Raw genomic sequence first — 23,129 nt, 5'->3', positions numbered from 1 at the left:
AGTCAAACTCATGTAACTACACTAAAATATTCAGCAAAAATTATACTTACCAAAAATAATGAAAAACTCCATGTGTTTTTTAAAGTGATGTTTAATTTAAAAATCATTGAAATTTATTTTGTTTTTCATTAATTTTAGTAAGTATAATTTATGCTAGATATTTCTGGTATAGTTTTGTGAGTTATATTTAGTTAATCCAGTTTTATGTAGTATGTATTTATTGTTAAAATTTTAATTTAACAGTAGTATGAAATTATAGTTGAAAAAAATATTCTTAAAATTATGAATTACCAAGAGTGATTAATCAGAAACCAAAAATGCTACTTAGTAATAGTACATTAATAAAACTTTGTTTCTTACTTCAAGTAAATTAAAATTATTGTTTTTATCAAATTTATTGAAATAAAAATTAATATCAACATCACAAAATCTGATGTATTGATACTAAGCCAAATGATCACTGTTAATTATTGGGCTTTTATAATGCTGTAATTAATAATTAGAAATTATTAATTTAGATAGGAGATGGTACCTAACATCTACCTCTAGTACCAAATTACTAACTTTCTAATTATTAATCAGCATTGTAATAACCCGATTATTAACAGCAGTCATTTGGCTTAGAGGATGAAACATTATTCAAACTTATTTACAGACAAATAAAATAATTTTAGAATCTTATAATATCTTTTGTTTTGTAATGTATTGTAAAAAAATTAGAAGTATTTGCAAACATTGATAGAATATATATTCAGTGCTAAATATTTTATCAATCAGAAAATATAAGTTTTCAGATATATCAATATAATACTGTATAATAATAAGATATATAGTACAGTAGCAGTTGTAGAGCAGTAGCATTATCCATAAAATCATGTAAAAAAATGTGTTTATTTTTAATTTAAAGTATCCTTTTGCTGCAGACTTGCAAGACTCTGTAAAGATTACATCATGCATAACATCATAAACATGAGAACACTTTTCATTGGCTACAGAATATCCTGCAACAATTTTTCTGGTGACTACATCACTCATTAGTATAAAAGTTTGTGTGAAGGTGGTGCTCTTTTATATGCATAATGGAAAATTTTAACAGTTAACACTGTTTAAAAATTCCATAATTGTTGCTTTGAATAAAGATTTATTCTTCTGTGAAATACTGCAAAGAGTATATTGTTATCAATTAGCAATTGTGCATTTGTTACAAAGGTGATATAAACATGAAACAAGATAGCATTGAAAGAAAAGCAAGATAAGGAAGTAAATATGTGAGTATGTTATGCAAGGATAAGATGTTGATGGAACTAAAAATAAAAGTGGGAAAAGTAGACAGGTATAAAAGTGGATGCACAAATAGTGTGTCATTGTCTGTGCAACATGAGTTTTAACCAAGTAAGAAGTCATTACCAACAAGTAAAATGCACAGACAGTGGATTATCTGGGCTAAACAGCATGTGGACTGGAGTGTTAATGTGTGAGACTGTTATATTTTTGGACAAATTCAAATTAGCCTGTTCAGATCTGATAGCAAACCCTATGTTAGGCAGGAAAAGGCAAGACCTATAACAGGAATTGTTTGATGCAGATAGTGAAGTTTCTGGTGCGTCAAATGATGTGTGAATGCATATTTGGTAAAGGTGTTGACAGAAACACTATATATGGATCTCTAATGTATAGTGGTACTGAAACATCTTATCTACCAAGCTAATTCTAACAATCAAGAAACAATTTCATGGTACAAAATCCTGTATTTTTCAAGACAACTCTGTGCCATTTGTTATTATAAAAATGTGATATGGTTTAAATATGCCACATTGCACATCCATTGAGTGTTTTTTGGCATATATTGGAAGTGATACAATTTCCATGGATGCTCCTATATTTTCTGTTTCAATTCTTTAGGAAATTTGTTTGATTTAGATGGGAAATTATAGTGCAGTTTGAGGAATAATCTTTGTAGATCTTTAATAGTATATTTCCAGAAGAATGGCACTTTTATTATTTGTATTCATACTTCTGAAAAAATTCATTTGATTATTCTGAGTATCAAATGCTATATGTAAATAAATTTTAGTATATAATAGATCAATGTATATTTAGAATACCATGTGAAAAACTTGAAATATGTTTACATATAGTGTGAACACAAAATAAAAAATAAATATTATAAATAAAAATTACTTATTTTTATGTACTTTTGAGTTATTGAAAAAATATAGGCTATATGTATTCATATATGACTTTCTATCCATAAAAATTTGAAACTGGCAGTAAGCATAATAATTAAATACTACTACAATATTTCTGTTTTCATTTTAAAAATGTTTTTACTTTATCAATGTCAAATTTATTAAATAATTTCAGCCTTATCTGAAAAAGAAGGACAGACTAACTTGCATCATTTTTAACTCTGCTCTGTGTGCTTGCCAGAGTGTTATAGCACTATCATGTTATGTAAAAGTTTCAGTAACGCTTGATAAAACTTGAAGCAGTTTGTTTTAACAATTGTTATAGCTCAGATAATAGCCTAGCAGATAGATTTTTTTATTATTTTTTTTTTCCAATACAGGAAATACACTTATCAAATCTTTCTTTTAAACCTGAATTTTGTTTAATTTGATAAATACAAAATGAATTAGTATCTGAAATATTTCTTTACTAAAATTAATCTTAGAACTCTATAGCTTAGGTTAAAATAATAATAATAAAAATATGAAGCATAAAAAATATGGTTGTTTAATTTCCATATTCATTTTAAGTAAAATTCCTTATAAAAAAAAACTGTAAAAGTTGTTTATAAAATAAAATGTTTCTTGTCGTTACATAACTCTGGATATCTTCTATTTTCGAAGTTTAGACAATGAAGAAAATTATTCACATTTTCAAGTCTATATTTTAATCCATTTTGGAATACTCAGAACCACCACTAGAGGGCCAGACCAGTTATAAATATGTTAAGGACTTGACGGTATGGTAAGAAGATTATACTTCCGTTTTTAATGTAAAAACATCAGATCCTCCATAGAAAGGCTGACGTTGATATCGTTTTAATCATGTGAATTTTCTACTTACTGTTTGTTTTTTCGTGAAGTTTATCTTCAAACGTTTTTAACTGTTACTTCTGTGGTTGGTGAAAAATGGATTAAAATATAGACTTGAAAATGTGAATAATTTTCTTCATTGTCTAAACTTCGAAAAATGTTTCTTATTTTATTGAAGTTTAGTTATTTGTACAGTATAAAGCATTAAAGCAATATAATTTTGTTTCTAATATGCTCATGAAGCCAATGTTTTAATATTACTTTGTTATACTATATTTGTACAACCTTTTATATAATGCTTAGGTGTTCTTCTTAATGTTATAATGAAACACAATTTTGTAATTTTTCTTGTTTTTTGTGTGTCTTTTCTATATTTGTCACTTAAGATTTAAATATTATGTTTGAAAGAAAACTTTATATATAATGTCACATTTAAATTTTGTTTGTTAACAGATTATTACTGTTTTTTGATACAAATCTAATACAGGTATCCCTTGTGTAACACGGTAGTTACGTTCCAAAAAAGTGCTATGTTAAGTGAATCTGTGCTATACGAAACAAAGAACTAATGCAAAACATAGGGTTACATTCTAGAATTTATCAAAAGTATACTATTTTTTTTCGTTACTAAGAGAAATATGTTTATTAAAGCAATCGATAATTTATTTTCAATGAATAATTAACTAACAATCACAATTAAAAGTATTGTATGACATGTTAATACTAATTTTAGTTAAACAAGGGCATTTTCTTTTTACAAAGTATCATCATCATTTGAGCTTTCTTGTTGATCTTAATTGAAATAGCAGCAACATTTTCATATTTTTTATTTTTATCATAAAAGAAATTTTTATGGACGATGAAATAAAAATATGTTATTAATCAAAAATTTGTTCTAGTGGATCACATTTGTTCAGTCGAGTACTGAGCGACTTTATTCCAGAATTTGCATTAGATTATCGAGATACTGCCGTATTTTGTTCATCATTTTACAAATGATTGTTTACCTACAATTAAAAAAAAGTTTAGTAACACTTATCTAAAAATTTTAAAATAAATTTTACTAAATACAAATATTAATCTATAAAAAGAAGACAGTGACATAACTGTCACTGTTGTTTTCTTTTTATAAAGTCTGAAAGCAAAACAATGACACCTAGTTGATAGGAAAGTTAGGACAAGGAAGAAAAAATTGTATTATCAGTTTTCATTAAAGTAAACCTGACAAAAGGTACAAAATAATTTGAAAATTTCAATATTCTAAAATTCATGGACAAATTTGAAACAACGTGCATGCTTACTTGAATAAAATAAAGAATAATGAAGTTTACACTTAAAAATTGAGAAACTTTGTATGGAGGATTTCCAAAATCATGTTAGAGTGAAACTGGAAGTTGTATTGTAGGGGGGATATCCCCAATTTTTAAAGTGTTATAGTAGTACCATGTTGTATGAATGATACCTGTATAATGAAAACTGAAAATAAAAACCTTGATTGTTAACATGCCAATCATATTGATTTTATTTTAGTTTTTATTTACATTAATAATACTACTGTAATAACTTATTAATAAACTTAATGAAGTGAATATAATTTCATTTATGATACAATTCATTCTCTTGTTGCCATTGTGATGCTTTCATGTGACTATTCAATTAAACACTGTGTCAATTGTTAATTAAGTTTTACTTTAAATTATATAACTTTTTTTTTTCTTTTAAAACTATTTTCTTGTTAATTGCTACTCTTTCTCTGTTGTTTTTTATTGGCAAGAGTAACAACAAGAAAGATTATTGACTATGATAATCAGTGAAATCATTTATTACATTGATAAGTGAAACTAAATAGACTGTTTAATAAAGTATAAATTAACCAATTAGACAATTTAATTACTAATTTAAAAATAAGATACTAATTTAATTAATGATATCAAGCTTTAATGATTTACTAAAGTTTAATGAATAATTGATTGGCTATTGAATTACTTAATTAAGTATATCACAGTGACAACTTAGTCAAATTAGTCAAATATTGAAATGAGAATATTTCACTATGAATTGTTTTTTCTAAATTTATCATTATAAATCAATTATTTATAAGTTATCAACAGATGCAATATGATTATCTGTTACATCAAATTTTTCAAATTAATAATTTAATAACTAATTAATGATTCAATAAATTTTTGTCAAGCTAAAACTTTTTTCAATCATGATCAAATTGCTTATAATAGAAATTAGAATGCTTTTAGTAGATAAGTATTTAATATGTTACTAATGTTTTTTATTTGTATATTAATAGTTATAAATTTTAATTTTGTTACATTTTCATTTTTACTTAGGTCCAAAATTTGACTTGGAATACCACAACTCCTAATTTCACACCATGTTTTTTTAGCACAGTATTAGTATGGATACCTTGTGGTTTTCTGTGGTTGTTATTTCCTTTAGAGTTATGGAAAATTACAACTAGTCAATCATGTCAGAATTCATGGACCTTCTACAGTATGGGGAAAATTGTAATTAACATTCTAAATATTTGTTTTAATCTATTTATTTAATAAATTATAAAATCAAATTAACTTATTTTTATATATTAAGGAATGGAATAATACAGTTATACAGCAGATATTAGTATAATTGTGTTAGTATTAGGCTAGAGAGTGTAACTTTGGTTGAATGGAATAATTCTTTAATATCAGTTTTTTGTCAAAATTCTAATTCAAAAGTTACTCTTTAATTTTTTGAATGACAAATTAGTCATCTAAAATTTAAAGAACAAATTAATTATTTTGTCCAATTAATATTTTTGTTTTCATATTTTAAATATATAAAAAAATGTAATATTTTTAAAATGATGATAAATTTCAGTTTTTAGTTTGGTGATTAACAAAATTTTTATTAGGCTATCCTAATGCAAAAATTATTATTTTGTCAGTTTAATAAATATTTATATACCATATTATAATTGGAATACAATCTGACATTATCAATGTTTCGAAAATATTAAAAGGAAATGTTAATTCTGATTTCACTTATAAAAGTTTTGTTATTGAAATTAAAAATAATATTTTATTATTATAAATAAATATTAATTACATGAATATTTCTAGTTTTATAAACTAGAAAATAATTACAAAATTAATATACAGTCAAACCTGTTTTTATGCGGTGGATAGGGACTGCATAAAAAAAAACGCATAAAAAAATCGCACGAAACTTTACGAGTGGCTATAAAAAATAGTTTTCGCAGCACAATTAAAAACATATTTTTTTTATGCGGTGAATAGGGATCGCATAAAAAAAGTCTCACATAGAAAATAACTCGTTTTAAAATCATAGTCTTAGTTTCTAAGGAAATTACCTTCCTCTTCGCTTTGTTTTTGCCCTTATTCATTTTCAGGGATTATGTCTAAACATAAAATAAAAATCCTAAAATTTTATATCTAAATAGAAAAAATAATACAGTACATTTACCTTCAATTTACGCTTTGAAATGAATCTTATCTTAATGGTCCAGGAATGTGAAAGCACTTTGAAGGTTTAATTAATGTAATTAAAACAGACATAGAATTTATTGACAACAGATGTCAGCACTTGACTGCATCATCTTGTCTATCGTCTGTTTTACATATTTTTGTCCAGGTGGTGTTTTGTTGACTTAAAAAATAAATTATTTCATTTTTCGCATATTCATGCAATAATATTACTATAATAAGTTCATTTATGCTATAATAAGTTTATTTAGCTATAATAAGTCAACGTGAGACATGACAAAACGCATGAGACTAGTCGCCAACTATACTGCACAAATAAAAAATCGCTCAAAAACAACCGCACAAATAAAAAATCGCACAAAAACAACCGCACAAATAAAAAATCGCACAAAAAAAGACTGCATAAAAACAGGTTTGACTGTATTTCCAAAGTAAAATGAGAGCAATAATGATAAAATATAGATATTATTTAAAATTTTTTATTGATAGATTAATTATTTCACATTCAAGGGGAAAAGCTTTAAATGTGAAGATTCTATACAAGCAACAAAAAACAATACGATAGGAATAGTTTTCATCAAATATTCTTTATAGTTATACAGTTTAATGTTTTGTAGATTGCAAATATATTTAATACATTTGAGATAATAATATTGCCATGCATGTTATTATAGATAACATAATAGAAATTATAGTTGCAAAACACGTGAAAAACAGTAATAAAAGTATTATATTCCTGATCATTTATAGAGATTTGTTTGGGATATTAAGGTTTATGGTTGCAATTTAAAAACAAGTCATTAACAAAAAATTACAGAAGGCAGAGTTGAAAAGATGTGATTATTATTATTGATACATACAATTCTCATAACTGATGAGATAAAATATCACATCAAGTTGAACATATTTTTAGAACAAGCAAGAAGTGTAAACATAATTGAATTTTAAGACCAGTCTTTAAAAGCAACATGAAATATAAATTTCTATTATAGACAGATTGGCCATATTACTTTAGAAGTAAAAAACAGTTTTAGAGAATAAAATAAGTTAAATCTGTTGTAAAAAAATAACCAATTCTCACAGATTATTTCATTATAATGAGCAAGATATTATGTTAATTAATAAAAAGCATAAAAATAACATATTTCATTGACATATCAAGAATCGTTTGTTGATGGTTGATGAAATTAAGAATTATTAGCAAATTTGTGATTATAATTTCAATTGTAATTATTTTTCTATCTCTGCCACTAATACTGTTCTCAGAAAATTTTGCACAATAATAATATAGAACTAGAACTTAAAAAAAGAAATACATCTAAGAAATTTTCATCCCTTATGAAATTAAATGTTATCCAATATGTATTTTACTTATGTTTAATTAATAAAAACAGAAATTTGAAGCATTTTTTTTAACATATTTAAAAAATTAAATCTATTACCATACAACTAATATTTTATACTCTTATGGAAAGATTATTATTTTTTTTTTTTTTTTGTTAAAATTTATATTTGGCATTTGTTTATATAATAGCTAATTCTAGGATTAATTTATAATTAGAAGATGAGTCTCTCATTTGAGTATATAATTATAAATACATTATACAATTACTTTTTCTTTAAATATGTTATTTTTGATAATATTGAAAAATAGTTGAATAATATGATATACTTTACTTTTTAAATATAATTTTAACATTTTTTTAATAGTTGATGTTATTTTTTTCAGCTTTTGAACATATTTCTTGCTCTTCTGTCTGTAGTTGATGTGATAGAAATTACACAAAATGTAAATTCAGGTTTGCCTTTAATTGGTGCTGAATTGAGTGCTCCTATTATTGAATTTTCTTCTTTTGTAAGTAAATACAAAAACAATTACAGTATATTTATTTGAGTTTTGTCCTATGGAATATTGTTTATTTACACTCCATCAATGCTGTAAGATATCAGGTTAGATGGGGTGTAGATTAGAATGTATCGGGTATTATTGTTATTGTATATTTATATTGTTTATTTTTTGAGGAAAGTTGAAGAAATTTAACATCTATAAAAGTATAAAAGACAAGTTTTTAATAGTCTTTAAAAATTTGATATTTAAGAATTAAACATTTTATGTTAAGAAAAATAAAAAGATGTAACAAATTTTGGCAAAACTCAAAAGCATTAAGAATTAACAAATATTACTTTTGTAAAATCAAATGTAATAAATATTATCTGACTTTAGAAAAGAATGTTTATTTCTTGTGTAAGATACATAATTTAAAAACAATTTAAGATTATTTATTTATTTCAGTGTTTGATTCTGATTCTTACTTTACTTGCAAGAAGAAAAGGAATTGGAACATCATTGTTACTTTCTGGATTCTGGACTTTAGAAATGATTTCTGTTATTCTGCAGTTATATTCAGCTATTCTTCAAATAGATCATTCAGTAAGCAATTTTTTTATTAAATAATATATTAGATTACATATACCTACAATAAATATTTTTATTATTTAAATCTTTTCCATAAAACGATACTTTTTTGGTAATGAAACAATACCTCACACCTCTTTAATCATATTTTAACTTTCTAAAATGGTAAATAATATCCAGGTTATAATAATTTTTTGAAATTTTTTATTTCCATCTTCAGATATTGCTTTCTTTGTACTAAGTTACTTATTTATCCATTCATTTGTAAAAATATTTTTACTTATTCGAAAAAAAGATGTGTCTACATTCACAATTCTAACGAACAACGATCAGAGGTTATCGTAAGTGAACCATATGATGCATTAAGCACCAATAAATTTGTTTGGAAGCAGGTTTTGATTTTACATTGGCTTTTTCATTTTTTTGAAATAAAAGAATGTACTGAAAGAAATATGAAATTAAATCTATTATCAATTTCTTATGCAGTATTTTTTCATTTATGGGGAGAATTTAGAAGTGATTTTGGGACTGATTGTGAGACATTGTAAATATTGAAATTTTTATATTCACAAGAAAATATTCATTTGTATATAAATAACTGTTATTTATCTGTATTGTAACGTTTTGAAATAATGTGATTATAATGCATAGTAAATTATAATCACAAAAAATGAATTATGTATCTCTGCTTAACAGAGCATGTGTCTCTTTAACTTATCACTGAATACACACTTTTGCCTTTATCTATTTTAAAATGTTTGCCACTACATTAAACATTCAAGGCTAATTTATATTTACAGTTGAAAACGATGAAATAGTTTACATTTTATAGAACTCTGTGATAACATATGAAAAACTAACTTTTTGCTTCAATACAGAACAATTGTTACTATGAAATAAAATGAAACTTGATAAAACAATTGAAAAAAAGTTAATTTAAAATTTGCCTGTTTTTGTCTTTGCATATCTTCTGCAAAAAAGTTCATAAACCAGATCAAACAATACTTAGCATATACAGTACTTTATCAATTAATTTTGATGTTTTTTATACTACATTTGTAGAAGATAAAGAACTTCAAAAATTATTGTTATTCTTATGTTCAACAGTATCTTGTAATTTCACCCTTTAGGGAGTTTTTTCTGTTCAGACTGAAAATGTTAACTTTATTGAATTTGTACCAAGTTAAATCATTGTTAATGATAAAAGTAATTTAATAACAGATGGGGTTTAATTTAGTTTAATTAAATTAATGAAACACAAATGTAACTATGAAAATAGAATTAAACTACAAAATATTTTAAAATAATAAATGTTATACATACAGTAAAAACTGCTTAGGCCACCACCTGCATTCGACGGACACCTGTCAAAACGGGCAAAAATTTCTGGCACAGAATATTTTATACATAGTCTTCTTATAAGTTACCCATATTAAATGACCACCTGTGTAACGCAATCACAGGCATCGATTTTTGGTCCGAAACAACATACAACAACTGTAATAAGCGACCACTTCCACGAATATATCTGGTCTAAACTCTTGTTTGAACCACCTCAGGCACTTCTCTCACCCTTGAAATTAGGTGCAGGTGTTAATGAATTAGTCTAGCTACAAAGGAAATTCATTTGTTTGTTCAAAATTATCGGAAAAACAAAGAAATGCAGAGTGCTGTTGTTAGAAGACCATGTTAAAGTTTAACTGTGGGAAAATTAAATTTATTTTACTGTAGATCCACAGTATTTTCCTTAGGGATATAAAATATTGTACATGATACAATTAATTGGCTGATCTTATCACTTGATAAAATTTATTTTATTTATTTATTTATTTTTGAAGCTCATTTACAGTACATGTGCGATAAATAGTTTCTGTATCAACCTACCTTATATCCGCAATACTTTTAGAAAAATAATATAAAAGTAATTTTTGCATGCAAAATATTCAAAAAACAATAAATGCATTAATGCAAAAATCAGTTTTACAGGCACCCTTCCTTTTTCGATTCTACGATTGTCCAATGACAATTGCATAACATAATGAAATCATATTATGAGAAAAATAATAAAATCGTTTTATTATGTATTAATAATTTTTCTTATTGTACTTAAGAAAATATTAAATATAAAAAAAATACAGTATTTTTAAAGTTAAAATAAGATTAAACTAACAAAAACCAAAACCAAAGAGATGGAAAGATACGACACGCTTATATATCAATGACTTAATACACAAACAAAAAGAACAAACTTGAATTAATTAAGTCAGAAAAAAGAAAGTGTGCATTATAATCAAGAAATGTGAGCACTGTATTAATCTTTAAAATATTAGTATTAAATCTGTCTCCTGTAAATTGAGTTATTCGATAAGAATAAAATACAATACCAATATAACTCTGTCGTTGAAAAAATTTGCTTATTTTTGCTCACCTCAAGTTTTGCTTAGTAGAAATGACTAAAAAGGGCACAAAATATGTATGGAAATATGGTATTACAGCACCACCTGTATTGGACAACCACCTGTCTAAAAGACCACTTTTTGAAGAAAGGTGGTCGCTATAGACAGGTTTTACTGTATATATAATTTGCCCATATTGAGAGAACTTTTCAAAAATATTTTAAAGTTATATCTAATTACTCTAACAAATATATGCTGTTTTAAGTCAATTAATTTTATTAGTAATATGATACATCTATCCATCTGTTTAAAAAATCTGTGAAATATTTTAAATTTTTTTTACTTAAGAGATTTTGAAAATGGATAAATATATGGAAAATGGATTTATTGAAACTGATTTATCTAAAATAAAGGCATTTTAAAATTAGTTCGAGTGATAATGTTTTCATAAAATTTTGTAGTTCTAAAATTATACAAGAAAATATTCCATGTAATATAATGATGCCAATTTATTTTTTAATTTTTTTTATTAGTCGGATAAAATTGATACTATTTTAATAACAAGCCTCTCTGGAAAATCATTACTTGTAACAATACAATTTATCCTGTCCCTTTTTCCTGAAAAAGTAGTTGGAGATTCCAAAGTATGTATTTTATTTTAATAGTAATATATTTAAGATACCAATATATAATACTAATTATTCAAATTTTCAGAATATATGTCCTCTAAAAAATGTTTCTCCATTTTCTTACATTACATTTTTCTGGACAAAAAGGCTAGTAACTTAATATTTATGAATGAAAATTAAATTGAATTTTATAATTATTATTAGTTTTTTTTTAATAGCATTTTGATGAAAGGTTATCATAATCAACTTCAAATAAATAATTTACTACCATTATGTCCTGATCTGCATACAGAACTTATATCTAAAATGTTTAATAAAGCTTTCTGTAAAACAACTTGGATGCAACCAAAAATGTAAGTAAAATTAATTTATATAAATATATAAATACATATTTTACATTATGAATATACTTTTAGGCTGCTAGGTTTCACTTGCAAATTTAGTTGACTCATTACTGTAATAGAATATTTGAATTTATATGAATTCATATTTTCTCATATATAAAATATGATATCTTTTAAATTTTTAATCAGTTAAGCTAGAATTATCAATTAATCCTAAGTTAGCTAATTATATATTTATTATAATTATATTTACTTGTATGTTTAGAATTACTATTATGCTATAAGTACAGTGCTTTAAGGGTTTTTAATAATGTGAAAGAAAATATTAAATAGATCTACAGCCTTATACAAGTCTTAAAGACTTGTATAATTTTTCAATGATTTATATTTAGTGTAGATCCTACTGTCTTACAATAGTATATATAAAAGAATGTACAATAAGTTACTAAGTAACATTTTACTTTTCAAAATACTAAAAATGAAAGTGCTTTCACGTCCAGTAACTTTTAACAATGCTTTCAATTGCTTACAATCTTCTTTACAACTTAACAATCACAAGTGTAAAAATTGTATCAATACTTAATATGTCCCACTTAATTGTAAATTACATCTCGTACTTTTTTAAGCATTGATTTCACAAGATTTTTTAAAATTGAATTGCCATTTTTAATCCATTCTATGTTAATGGTTTTTTTTTTTTTTTTAAGCTTCTTGACATTTTGAAATTGCCAACCATTGTTGTAAACATGTCACACAAGAATAGTTTAGTTTTTTTTTTTTTTTTTACACACTATAGAGATGCATTACACCACATGTGACACGAAGGCAGCCCAGATCATGATGCTTCAAGCACTGCTTGGTGTGTTGAAAAATCTCTTTTTAAAGACTGTGTCAATAAATACATTAGTAGTTTTTGGTTACTAAAAATAACATTTTTTCATTATCATTAAAATTCAGCTTCTCCATACATTAGTCATAAGCAGTCTAAGGATGACTTCATTTTTTGGTATTTGATGTTTTCAGACTTTCTGATGACTTTCCATATCATGTCCTGACTCACATCCAATTCAAGTTCTGTCTTTATTATAAATTCATGACTGATTTGTTTCAGAGTGTTTATAAAATGTGTTTTTATTGTGGCTGTACAGCTTCTTTTGGGGACCTGTCCATTTTTTCCACCATAATTCTCACTTCAATGAATCATTTAATTGTAGACTTGTGACAATAAATCTGCATACCAGTCTTTGTTAGCCCAAACTATAAGCAAATAATAATAATGTACAAATGTGTTTGCATTTTTCTGAACTTTCGGCAATACAAGTATATTTATAATTCTTTACAATTATTGCTGTTGAATTTTCTTTACAAATAATAAAACTGATTCTTTGAGGCAGATAATGAATGCTGAAGGATTGAAATTTGATTTAGATTGCATATGCTTACTATTAAAAATTATAAATTTCATCTATATTACAAGTTATACTACTGATCTTATAAATATTTTACTTAAATTGCAAAGTATAAATAATGATTTTTAATTAATTTAAACATATTATTGGAATAAACTGTCATAACCATAACATGAAGACATTATATGTATTATTAATGTATTTTTTTACTGTAAGACAATAATAATAATTTATTTATAGTATTAAAGTAATAGAAGAGCCTGAAGAAAATGTAAGACTTTTTGATGATGATGATGATACTGCAGAACCGTTAGAACATCAAGTAATAAAACGATCATTGTTTCGAGCATTATTTAGGATTTGTATAAAGCCATTTCTTATTGGTGCAATTTTAAACATATTGTTTGTGTTCAGCAGTTTTCTTTCCCCATATTTTTTACAGTAAGATTTTTAAAAATTAATATGTAAACTTAAATTAGATTTAATTAAATATATATATCTACAATAGATATAAATAGATATAGATGCAATACAATAGATGAGATAAGTTAGTCTTCAAAATAATTAATGTTTGAGTTATATAAGTGATTTATTTTAATAGTTACAAATATAAATTGTTTGTCTTATTTCAAATATATAAATTATATTATATAAATAGAAAGAAATTTTTATTGCACATTTCTAACAACTAACATGAATTGTTTAAATTTTATGAATTTGAAGTTACTATCTATAGACTTTACTTATTCTTGAGAAAGTTATACAAGTCAGTTGAATAAAAATAATTTAATATATTTTAACTTGTTGTAAAATATTTAACAATTATCATTTAAAAAATATTTGAGTAGTTTACTATTTTGATATATTTCTGATGAATTTTTTTTTTTATGTTTAGTTTTTAGTTTATTTTAACTCTTCTATTTCTTTTGAAAAACAATAATCATGATAATTACTTAATTTTAAATTGTAGAACTTTGCAAAAAACTTATATTAAATTTTTCTTTCCTAGTCTTTTATTAGATTTTATAGAAAGTCAAGATTATCTTTGGCATGGAATTTTATTTGCTATATCTTATTATCTTTCACTTGTAATTTCACAACTCTTTGAACTTCATTATGAATACATGATGGAAGTAGCTGCAATTCAAGTAAAATCAGCATTGACTTCTGCTATTTATGACAAGGTAAAATTTTAATTTTAATTTAGAATTTAAAAATTACTTTACTTTTGTTCAAAACAGAAGAAGAGTGATTCTGTTTTGTTTTTTATGCAAAATAGGATAGTAGAATTTATATCAGTTTAAATCATGGTATTGTGCAGACTATTTTTTAAACATTAATGATAGCAGGGTATAGTATCAAATTGCTAAACAAAGACTAAATACTTTCAATAATACTCCTTATACACCAGTTGTTCCACATTTATCAATATTTGTTTGAATAATGACAGTTTTACCTGCAATCATATATAACTGGCAATTTTCCTTGCCTACTAATTTTTTCAGGTTTTTCACCAAATTAGATGGATAGCATGCTATCCATCTAACTATATAAAAATTTCGGTTAAAGTTTTTTCTCCACTCATCACAGGCCCTAAAAAACCACTGTAGGAAAGTCTCTGCCTTAAGCATGCAATCATATACAATTTTTTTATTTTCACATGATTGCATGCACAAGGCAGCTACTTTCCATTCTCACATCAAAAAATGATGATATAAATGGTGTGCATGATTGCCACAAGAGATACTCATGACATCATGGATGTTTGTCAGCTATGCATGACATAATGACATGGCAGTTACTATAACCTTAAACACTTGTTTTTGTTTTGGTAAGATAGTCTGGGATGCTATGACTATCAACAATTTTAATGTTTTTCTAGCTTTAATGAAATAAAGCTGCAAAAACATTAAAATTGTATAATATATTGAGAGTATATTATACAATTGTATATTAATAGTATATTAATTACAATTGAAAATATATTTTTGTATTTTCGAGGCATAAAAGTCTGAAAAATACAAAAATATAATTTTGGACTTCTGAGAAAAGCCTCAGCCTTCTCATTATTTATTTCTAGCTGAACTTGTTTCACATTAACCCCCTGCAGCTATTGCAAAGTTTGAAGGGGGCTCTATAGGAGCCTGATCAAGGATATTATTCTGTAAACAAAACAATATCTGATAAACTAAACAACATACAGATAAGACATTACGGGATTTTCATATTTGACAAATTTGAGCAAAAGTTGCATGCAGCATAATTACATGTGAAAAATCAGCAGGAAATTATCACCTTATGTGTGCCTTGTGTGAAGAAAAACTTGCATGTGATTACAAGTTAATTGTTGAGAATAGATATGAGATTAACATATACTAAAATTACTAAAATTTAAAAATATCTTTTATTATGTTTTATTTTGTATTATGGAATATATTTGAACAGCACACTCCAACTGGTATGGCCTATCAGTTAGATATTGCTCATTAAATGATAAACATATTTTTGGATAAATTATTTAATGATTCTTGTTATTAAATGCAATATTGTAAAGTATAATAGGATTTATTATTTAGGAATTATTTAGGAAAACATATTTATTTTGATGAAATCAGTCAAACCTCTGTGTTAAATCGTAAAATACAATAAAAAAAAATATTTTATACTGTATTTATCTGAATACAAGGTAGCTTCTTTAATTCTATGTTGTATTGTTTATGCTAAAATTGATTAAAGGCAAGTGACTCAAAGGTGCTCTGCCTACTGTTTCTTTGTGCAGGTATAGCTCAATACTCAACTTGTGATAAAATTGAACTTAAGCAAGTATTTTTGGCTTTCAGTGCACTTCTTAATGTTGATCAAAAATTATTTGACAACATATTCAGTTAAATTTTGGTAATTAAGAAGTAATGGCTCAAAAATTCTTCTCTGGAGGTTGGTGATAGAATATTTGAACTAACAGAGGACAGAAATGTCTAAGCACAGTGTCACATCTCCAAAAAAAGTTGTGGAAAAATTCCCAAATATAAGGCACATAGCATTTTTATAGTGCAAAAGTTGATTTAAAAAAAGTGCACTTTATATTCAGATAAATGTGGTACAGTGGTTCTTTATACTTCGAATTTAATTAATCCCAAGAGGCCATTCAAACTTGGAGTTATTTGAAGTCCAAATCAATTTTTCTCATTAGAAATAACAGAAAGTGAATTAATTCATTACCAAACCCTAAACAATACCCATTTCAATAAACTTAGAATAGCAAATACATATAATTTAAGGCAAAAATAATTATGTTATTTTTGCCTTAAATTTTGCCTTTATTTTTGCCTTAAATTTGCTTTAAACATCCCAATAAAAAATTAGAACATAGAAACAATAAATAAAATATGTAAACATTATATAATAAAATGAAAATTGCATTTATTGGTCATACATCATTGACTTCAGCATCTTAAACATGGCTGTCATATCACCCACATGTATACTACTTTCATGCTTTGCAATAATTTCGTTTTTTTATTTCAATCATCAATATTATAAGCTTCCTCTTAGACTTTGTTGCTTCCACACACTTCTCAGGTACCATGATTAGTAATTAAAGGTTATATTGGGTTGAATAGCCAGTTTTTGCATATTTTTAACAGCAGTCATTACTTAACATAGATATGTGATTTAATTATAACAGTTGTAAAATTTAACATATTATTGCTAATGTGAGATTGTATTCTTTGTTTAGAAGCTTACTCTGAACTGTTTACTTCACAAAAGGCAACAGTTTAATGATTAATATTGATAAAACTCCAAACTCAATAACCAAACAACCAGTAATATAAACACTCACTTAAAAAGCAAACATCTTCATCCATTTTTAAAGGGCATCTTCAGGCTATGGTTATGTCTCCTCCAATAAGCAATGTAGATCTGAATCATGCAAAAATCATGTGATTCCATTTTACAATTCCAGCCTGATTAAATGAATACAATTTGATGATATCTCATGAATATGTTTGTTGCTGTAAGTTGTTTGAAGAACTTGATAAAAATGAAACCACTCATATTGCAAAACTGATTCTCAAGCATTAATCATTCTTGTACAGAAAGTTTCTCATATACATTTTTTATCTTTGAAGATTTAAAGAATAGGAAATTAGTAAGACATTAAAACGCACACGTAAATAGGGCAGTGCAGAGCTACACCAAGAACCAGATAAAAGATGATACATCCTTCCAGCAGTGTGGTGTAGCTCCTGACAGCAACTGTCATAGAAACTTCTCTAGCATTCTTAATAAGTGACTGGCATAGGAAATGTATACTTTGAGTATTCTTTTTTTAGTGTAGATTTGAATTGATTTTTGACTTGATTTGATCTGATTTAATTTGATATATATAATCAGAGCTCCTTTAATTGTTTATTTTGTTGACTTTTTGAATAATTGAAATATATACTCTAATTCTTGTTATAATTAATTGTTGTTGTTGTTGTTTATATACTGCTGATCAATTTAATAAATATTTATTGTGGATTTGTACTTATAAGTGTTTTGGATTATATTTTGTTCCCATAAAGTCCAGACCTGGTATTTAAATTGAACCTTAACCCTTGTGTAACCCTGGTACATTACAATCTTTAAATTTAAGTTAATTTCAATATATTTTTTTATTTAAATATCTTTATTCAATGTATTAATTATAGAATATATTTGAATATGATATAAATGAAAGAAATGTTTTTAATTGTTCAGAGTAGAGGACTTTGAGTAAAAATGATTGTTATAATGATGATGAAAAAATTTTATGATGATTTGGTTCTCTAATTTAATTATAAATTTCTTGGATTTAAATAATATATAACAGGCATGGGCAAATGCGGCTCTTGCCGAAAGTGTTAATTTCTGTTTTTTATTATTATTTTTACAATTTTGTGAAAATATGTCTATTAAAAAAATTTAATATTTGTTTTATATTATATTTATATTATATAATAAAATTGCACACCTTACCATACTATCTGCCACTATAGTACAGATCTGCAGCTCCCATGCATTTTGCAAAACCTACATTTCGGCTCCCACTGAACTCTTGCTTGCCCATCCCTGATATATAATATATGTAATGAAATAAATATTTACAAGTTAAAAATTTTTCACACAATACATATGTATGTAAAATATTTATGTAAATATTTCTTGTGATTAATGTTAATTTTTATTTCTTGATGAATATTTCAGGTATTTCATCTTAGCCCAGTTTCTAGGAAAGAATATCCAGCTGGTGATATTGTCAATATGATGTCAGTTGATGCCATTGAATTATTTGAGTTTACTATGTACTTTAGTCAGTTATGGTCTGTCCCTTTAACATTGGCAATTGGCATATATTTTGTTTGGCAATATCTTGGAATTGCTACTTTAGCAGGACTAATTGTGATAATAATCTTAGCTCCAATTACTGTTGTTTTAGCAAAAGTTTGTGATATATTTCAGGTATATTTATTATTATATATTTTAAAAATAGCAAACTAATTTTCATATTATTATTTATTTATTATTATTATACAGACAGACCTCTACTTACATAAATCTTACTTATGTAAAAAAATCTCTGGCACACACAGAATTTATGGATAGTGCTTATGCAAAGCAAGCAAAGTAAGTTATACACAGTTTTGCACAGCCAGACAAGGTAGGCTGCTTTGCATCTTCCCAGTTTAACATTGTTTGTATAGTTTAGTTATTTCTGTGTTTGCAATAAAGACAGGTTATTTAAAGGTAGGCTCTAAGGCAGACTAAGCTAAGTTACAATTGGAAAATCTTATATATGTAACATTTTGACTTATGTAATAAGTTATGGACCATTCTTTTTACATAACTTGAGGACTGTCTGTACTATATTTTATTGAAAATTTAAAATAAAAACATTTAATATGTATTTTTTTATTTTAGCAAAAACAAATGGAGTTGAAAGATATAGAATTAGAGTTATGAATGAAATTTTATGTGGCATGAAGGTAGTGCAAAAATTAGAATTTTATAAAGTCATATTTTTATTTGAATTATAATATAATTTTCATAGTAAAAATAATTTAATCTTATTCTGAAAAATTATCATTAACAATTATAATTTATAAATATTTAGTTAAATTGTTTAAAATAAAATAATATAAAAAATTTTGTTATTTAATGTTTGCATTTTGAAGAAATTTTTTGGCAATGTCAAAAGTTTCTTCAAAGTATTTAAATCAGATATGGAAAATTTGAATTGAAAAGTAGGAATCTTGTTCTTAGCAAAAACAATTTGCTCCTTCTCACATAGTAAGAAAATATTAATTAAATGAATATATGTTCCATTAAATATAGTTTTTTTTTTATGTAGAGACAAATTTTATATACGTTATAAGATTTAAAATTAAAATAATTTTTTTCAGATTTTGAAACTGTATGCTTGGGAATTGCCTTTTATGAAAAAAGTGGATGATATACGTAAAAGAGAAATATCATTTTTAAGAAAATATTATTATATTGATTCAACATTTTCATTTTTATGGAATTTAGCTCCTACTTTAGTAAGAATTATATATATGCATTTTTTTTATTTTTGTATATTTGACTTGTCTTATGTAATATCATTTGTCATATTTATAAATATTATATAACTTACTCTAAAAAAATTATCTAATTATTATAATCTAATTAACATAATCAGTCCATTGGATGAATCATATATCAGTACATTTTTATTTCTTATGTATAAGATCTCAGATTACATTTTCAACATAAAAATATTCTTAATGCATCTTCAACAGAAAAATAATTGTAAGTTTTTTGGCATGCTTTGTAAGTGACTATGTTGACTTACTTTTTAAAGTTTTTCACATATAACATTGTATTTTACAATTTTTAAATTTCTATACTTCTAAATTTTGTAGCTACTGTAATACTGTAACATTACCATAGTTTTCACTTATAAGATCCACTATTTTGTATTTAAAATTTATCAGAAAATTAGGATGCATCCTGTAAGTTGAATGCATCTTATACTGTAAAGAATATTTTTTTTCTCTAAAAACTCAACATGAAAAATGTGATGTGTTTAATTCAATGGTATATCTTATAAAACGAAAAATATGATAAGTTTATGTAATACTCTATTTTTACATAAATTTTCAATTTGGGAACTATATTATTCAAAATTATTTGTTATTACACTATCCAAAATTAAAAATATATGATAAACTCACTATTTATTGTATTTGTTCATTCATAAATTTATTTCTGATAATGAATTTTCTTATTAGTATTAATTTAAATGAATATATTGTGATTTATTTGTGATTTATTTTCTAGACTTGTATGAATTTTGATTATTTTTGCTATTTAGTCATTTTATTATAAAAATTTCTCATATATTTCTAATAATGATTATTTTTAAAATGAAGTTATGTTAAGTAGATGATGATGTATATGCACATAGTTACTTTTATTTTAAATTTTCTAAAAAAACATATTGCAATAGTTATAGATGTAAAATCTTGTTTTAATGCTGAATAAAAAAAAAACAAAATCTTAAATGAAAAATATTGTGGCAAAAAGAACTTTTTACATTATTAAAAATATGAAATACAGTTCTCCAACTTATGTCAGTTTGCACTGTATAAGTTTAAATTTACACAAGTACAAAACTTTTTGGTGATACATATATTTGACATGATCATTAGCATAAGTTTGACATGAAGTATGATTAAGAAAAATTGTAATTACGGTCAAAATAAAAAATAACTAAGACATTATTACACTTATAAATGAATTTAATTATAATGAATTATAGATTTTAATTATTTATGTGGTGATTTTATTAATCTGTTCTTATTAGAAGTTTTCCTGTAAGTCCAAGTTTACATAAGTTGTGTATTGTGTATGTTAAGGAACACCCTTTTCAATATTGGAAAATAATAAAATATGATTTATTGAAATGCTTTGAAGTTACAGTAAAACCTCTAATCTTATTTTCTCTTGAATTCTTTCTTAAGTCAAATTGGATTACTAGTCTTGACAAACACCCTATATAATGTAACATTTTTCTACTACTTCTAAGTCAAACATAATTTCATATATCTCAATGTTATCCCTCCTCAAGTTGAACTAATTAAACTCAGGAGCTTATCAACCCATTAAGTTTTGTGAATATTTTTGGCATGTTGCCTGGTAAAGCATCTTTAATACAGCTGGATAAGTAATCTAATGACATAATAGCCCATTCATTTTAAATGGACTATGTCACTTGTTTATCAAGCTTTTACCAGGTAGTGCATCCTTTCTTTATGAGCAGGTTGCTAGTTTAGTTGAAACTCACCAGACCTGGAAGGAATTTCTATTAAAATTTGATATATATTATGCAAAATTTGATTTTTGAATAAATTTACCATATTTACCGATTTTTGCATATTGGATGAGATGTGACTTTAAAGATCAAAATAAAGAAAATTAGATTTATTAATACAATTCTAATTTTATTTCGTTTAATTACAAATAAAACTAAGAATACATCCAACAGCCATAAGTGAATGGGTTAAATTTAGTAGCACCATCTCTTGCGCAAACCAACAACTAAAATAACTAAATTTAACCCGTTCACTTACGGCTGTTGGGTGTGTTGTTACTTATATTATCGGGTTTTGTTGGTGTGTATTTGTTTACAAATAAAACATTATCAAATGCATGTATTAAGGCAAACAACCACGTGTTCTTGATGCTATCATCTTTTGTCTGTCTACTCGGACTCACCCTTCGAAGCTTTATTAGAACTTTCCTCTTTTTCACTCTCACTCCACAAAGCATCATCCTTTGATCTGTCGAGTGAATTTGAAATGCAGTATTGACTGAGTGACTTTGCTATCAGCTCTTGAGGAATACTTTTCCACGCACCTGATGCCCATGTAGCAAAACCAAAAGATTGTAATGTGCATGACTGGAAAAAGTTTATTTTTAATGATTTAAAATGTGCAAATATTTATTAAAAATACGTATTTAACAAATAGGAATTGACTACATTTATAATCATTGCTAAGTGACCAGCTATTTTCAGACCATCTCTTTGAAAGCAACATTAACTTTGACCTTGATAGCATTCTGCTATAATGGCAGCATGAACTTCACATTTACATGCACAGTTCACAAAAATTATTGCAAAAATGCAAAGAATCTTTTGCGTGCATATAGGACAACCTAGGTTTTTGAAGCAGTAAAAAATGAATAAAAACTTCTTCGTATGAGGTTTTTATTCATTTTTTACTGGTAAATATAGTAATATAGTATAGAGGTAATTTTATGATATACCTAAATTCATGATATTTATTTAAATTATTAGTCTCGAATATTGTTATAATAATGATTCAAATAA

At 25.2% G+C, this 23,129-nt stretch overlaps 1 protein-coding gene across 1 annotated transcript in view; it reads left to right on the top strand.

Moving 5' to 3' along the window:
• LOC136975141 (multidrug resistance-associated protein 1-like) overlaps window positions 1–23,129 on the top strand; it is a 76,091-nt gene that overhangs the window by 3,745 nt on the left and 49,217 nt on the right. The window contains 12 exon segments of the mRNA XM_067270162.1: window positions 5,384–5,560; window positions 8,268–8,393; window positions 8,832–8,969; window positions 11,884–11,994; window positions 12,065–12,126; window positions 12,198–12,332; window positions 13,973–14,173; window positions 14,742–14,916; window positions 18,962–19,216; window positions 19,676–19,697; window positions 19,700–19,740; window positions 20,158–20,295. Of these exon segments, the coding sequence (XP_067126263.1) occupies window positions 5,384–5,560; window positions 8,268–8,393; window positions 8,832–8,969; window positions 11,884–11,994; window positions 12,065–12,126; window positions 12,198–12,332; window positions 13,973–14,173; window positions 14,742–14,916; window positions 18,962–19,216; window positions 19,676–19,697; window positions 19,700–19,740; window positions 20,158–20,295 (1,581 nt within the window).

The sequence above is a fragment of the Centruroides vittatus genome, unplaced genomic scaffold (genome assembly GCF_030686945.1).
Source record: "Centruroides vittatus isolate TY-2023 unplaced genomic scaffold, ASM3068694v2 contig_364, whole genome shotgun sequence".
Lineage (NCBI taxonomy): Eukaryota > Metazoa > Arthropoda > Arachnida > Scorpiones > Buthidae > Centruroides > Centruroides vittatus.
This window is presented reverse-complemented; position numbering and strand designations above follow the sequence as displayed.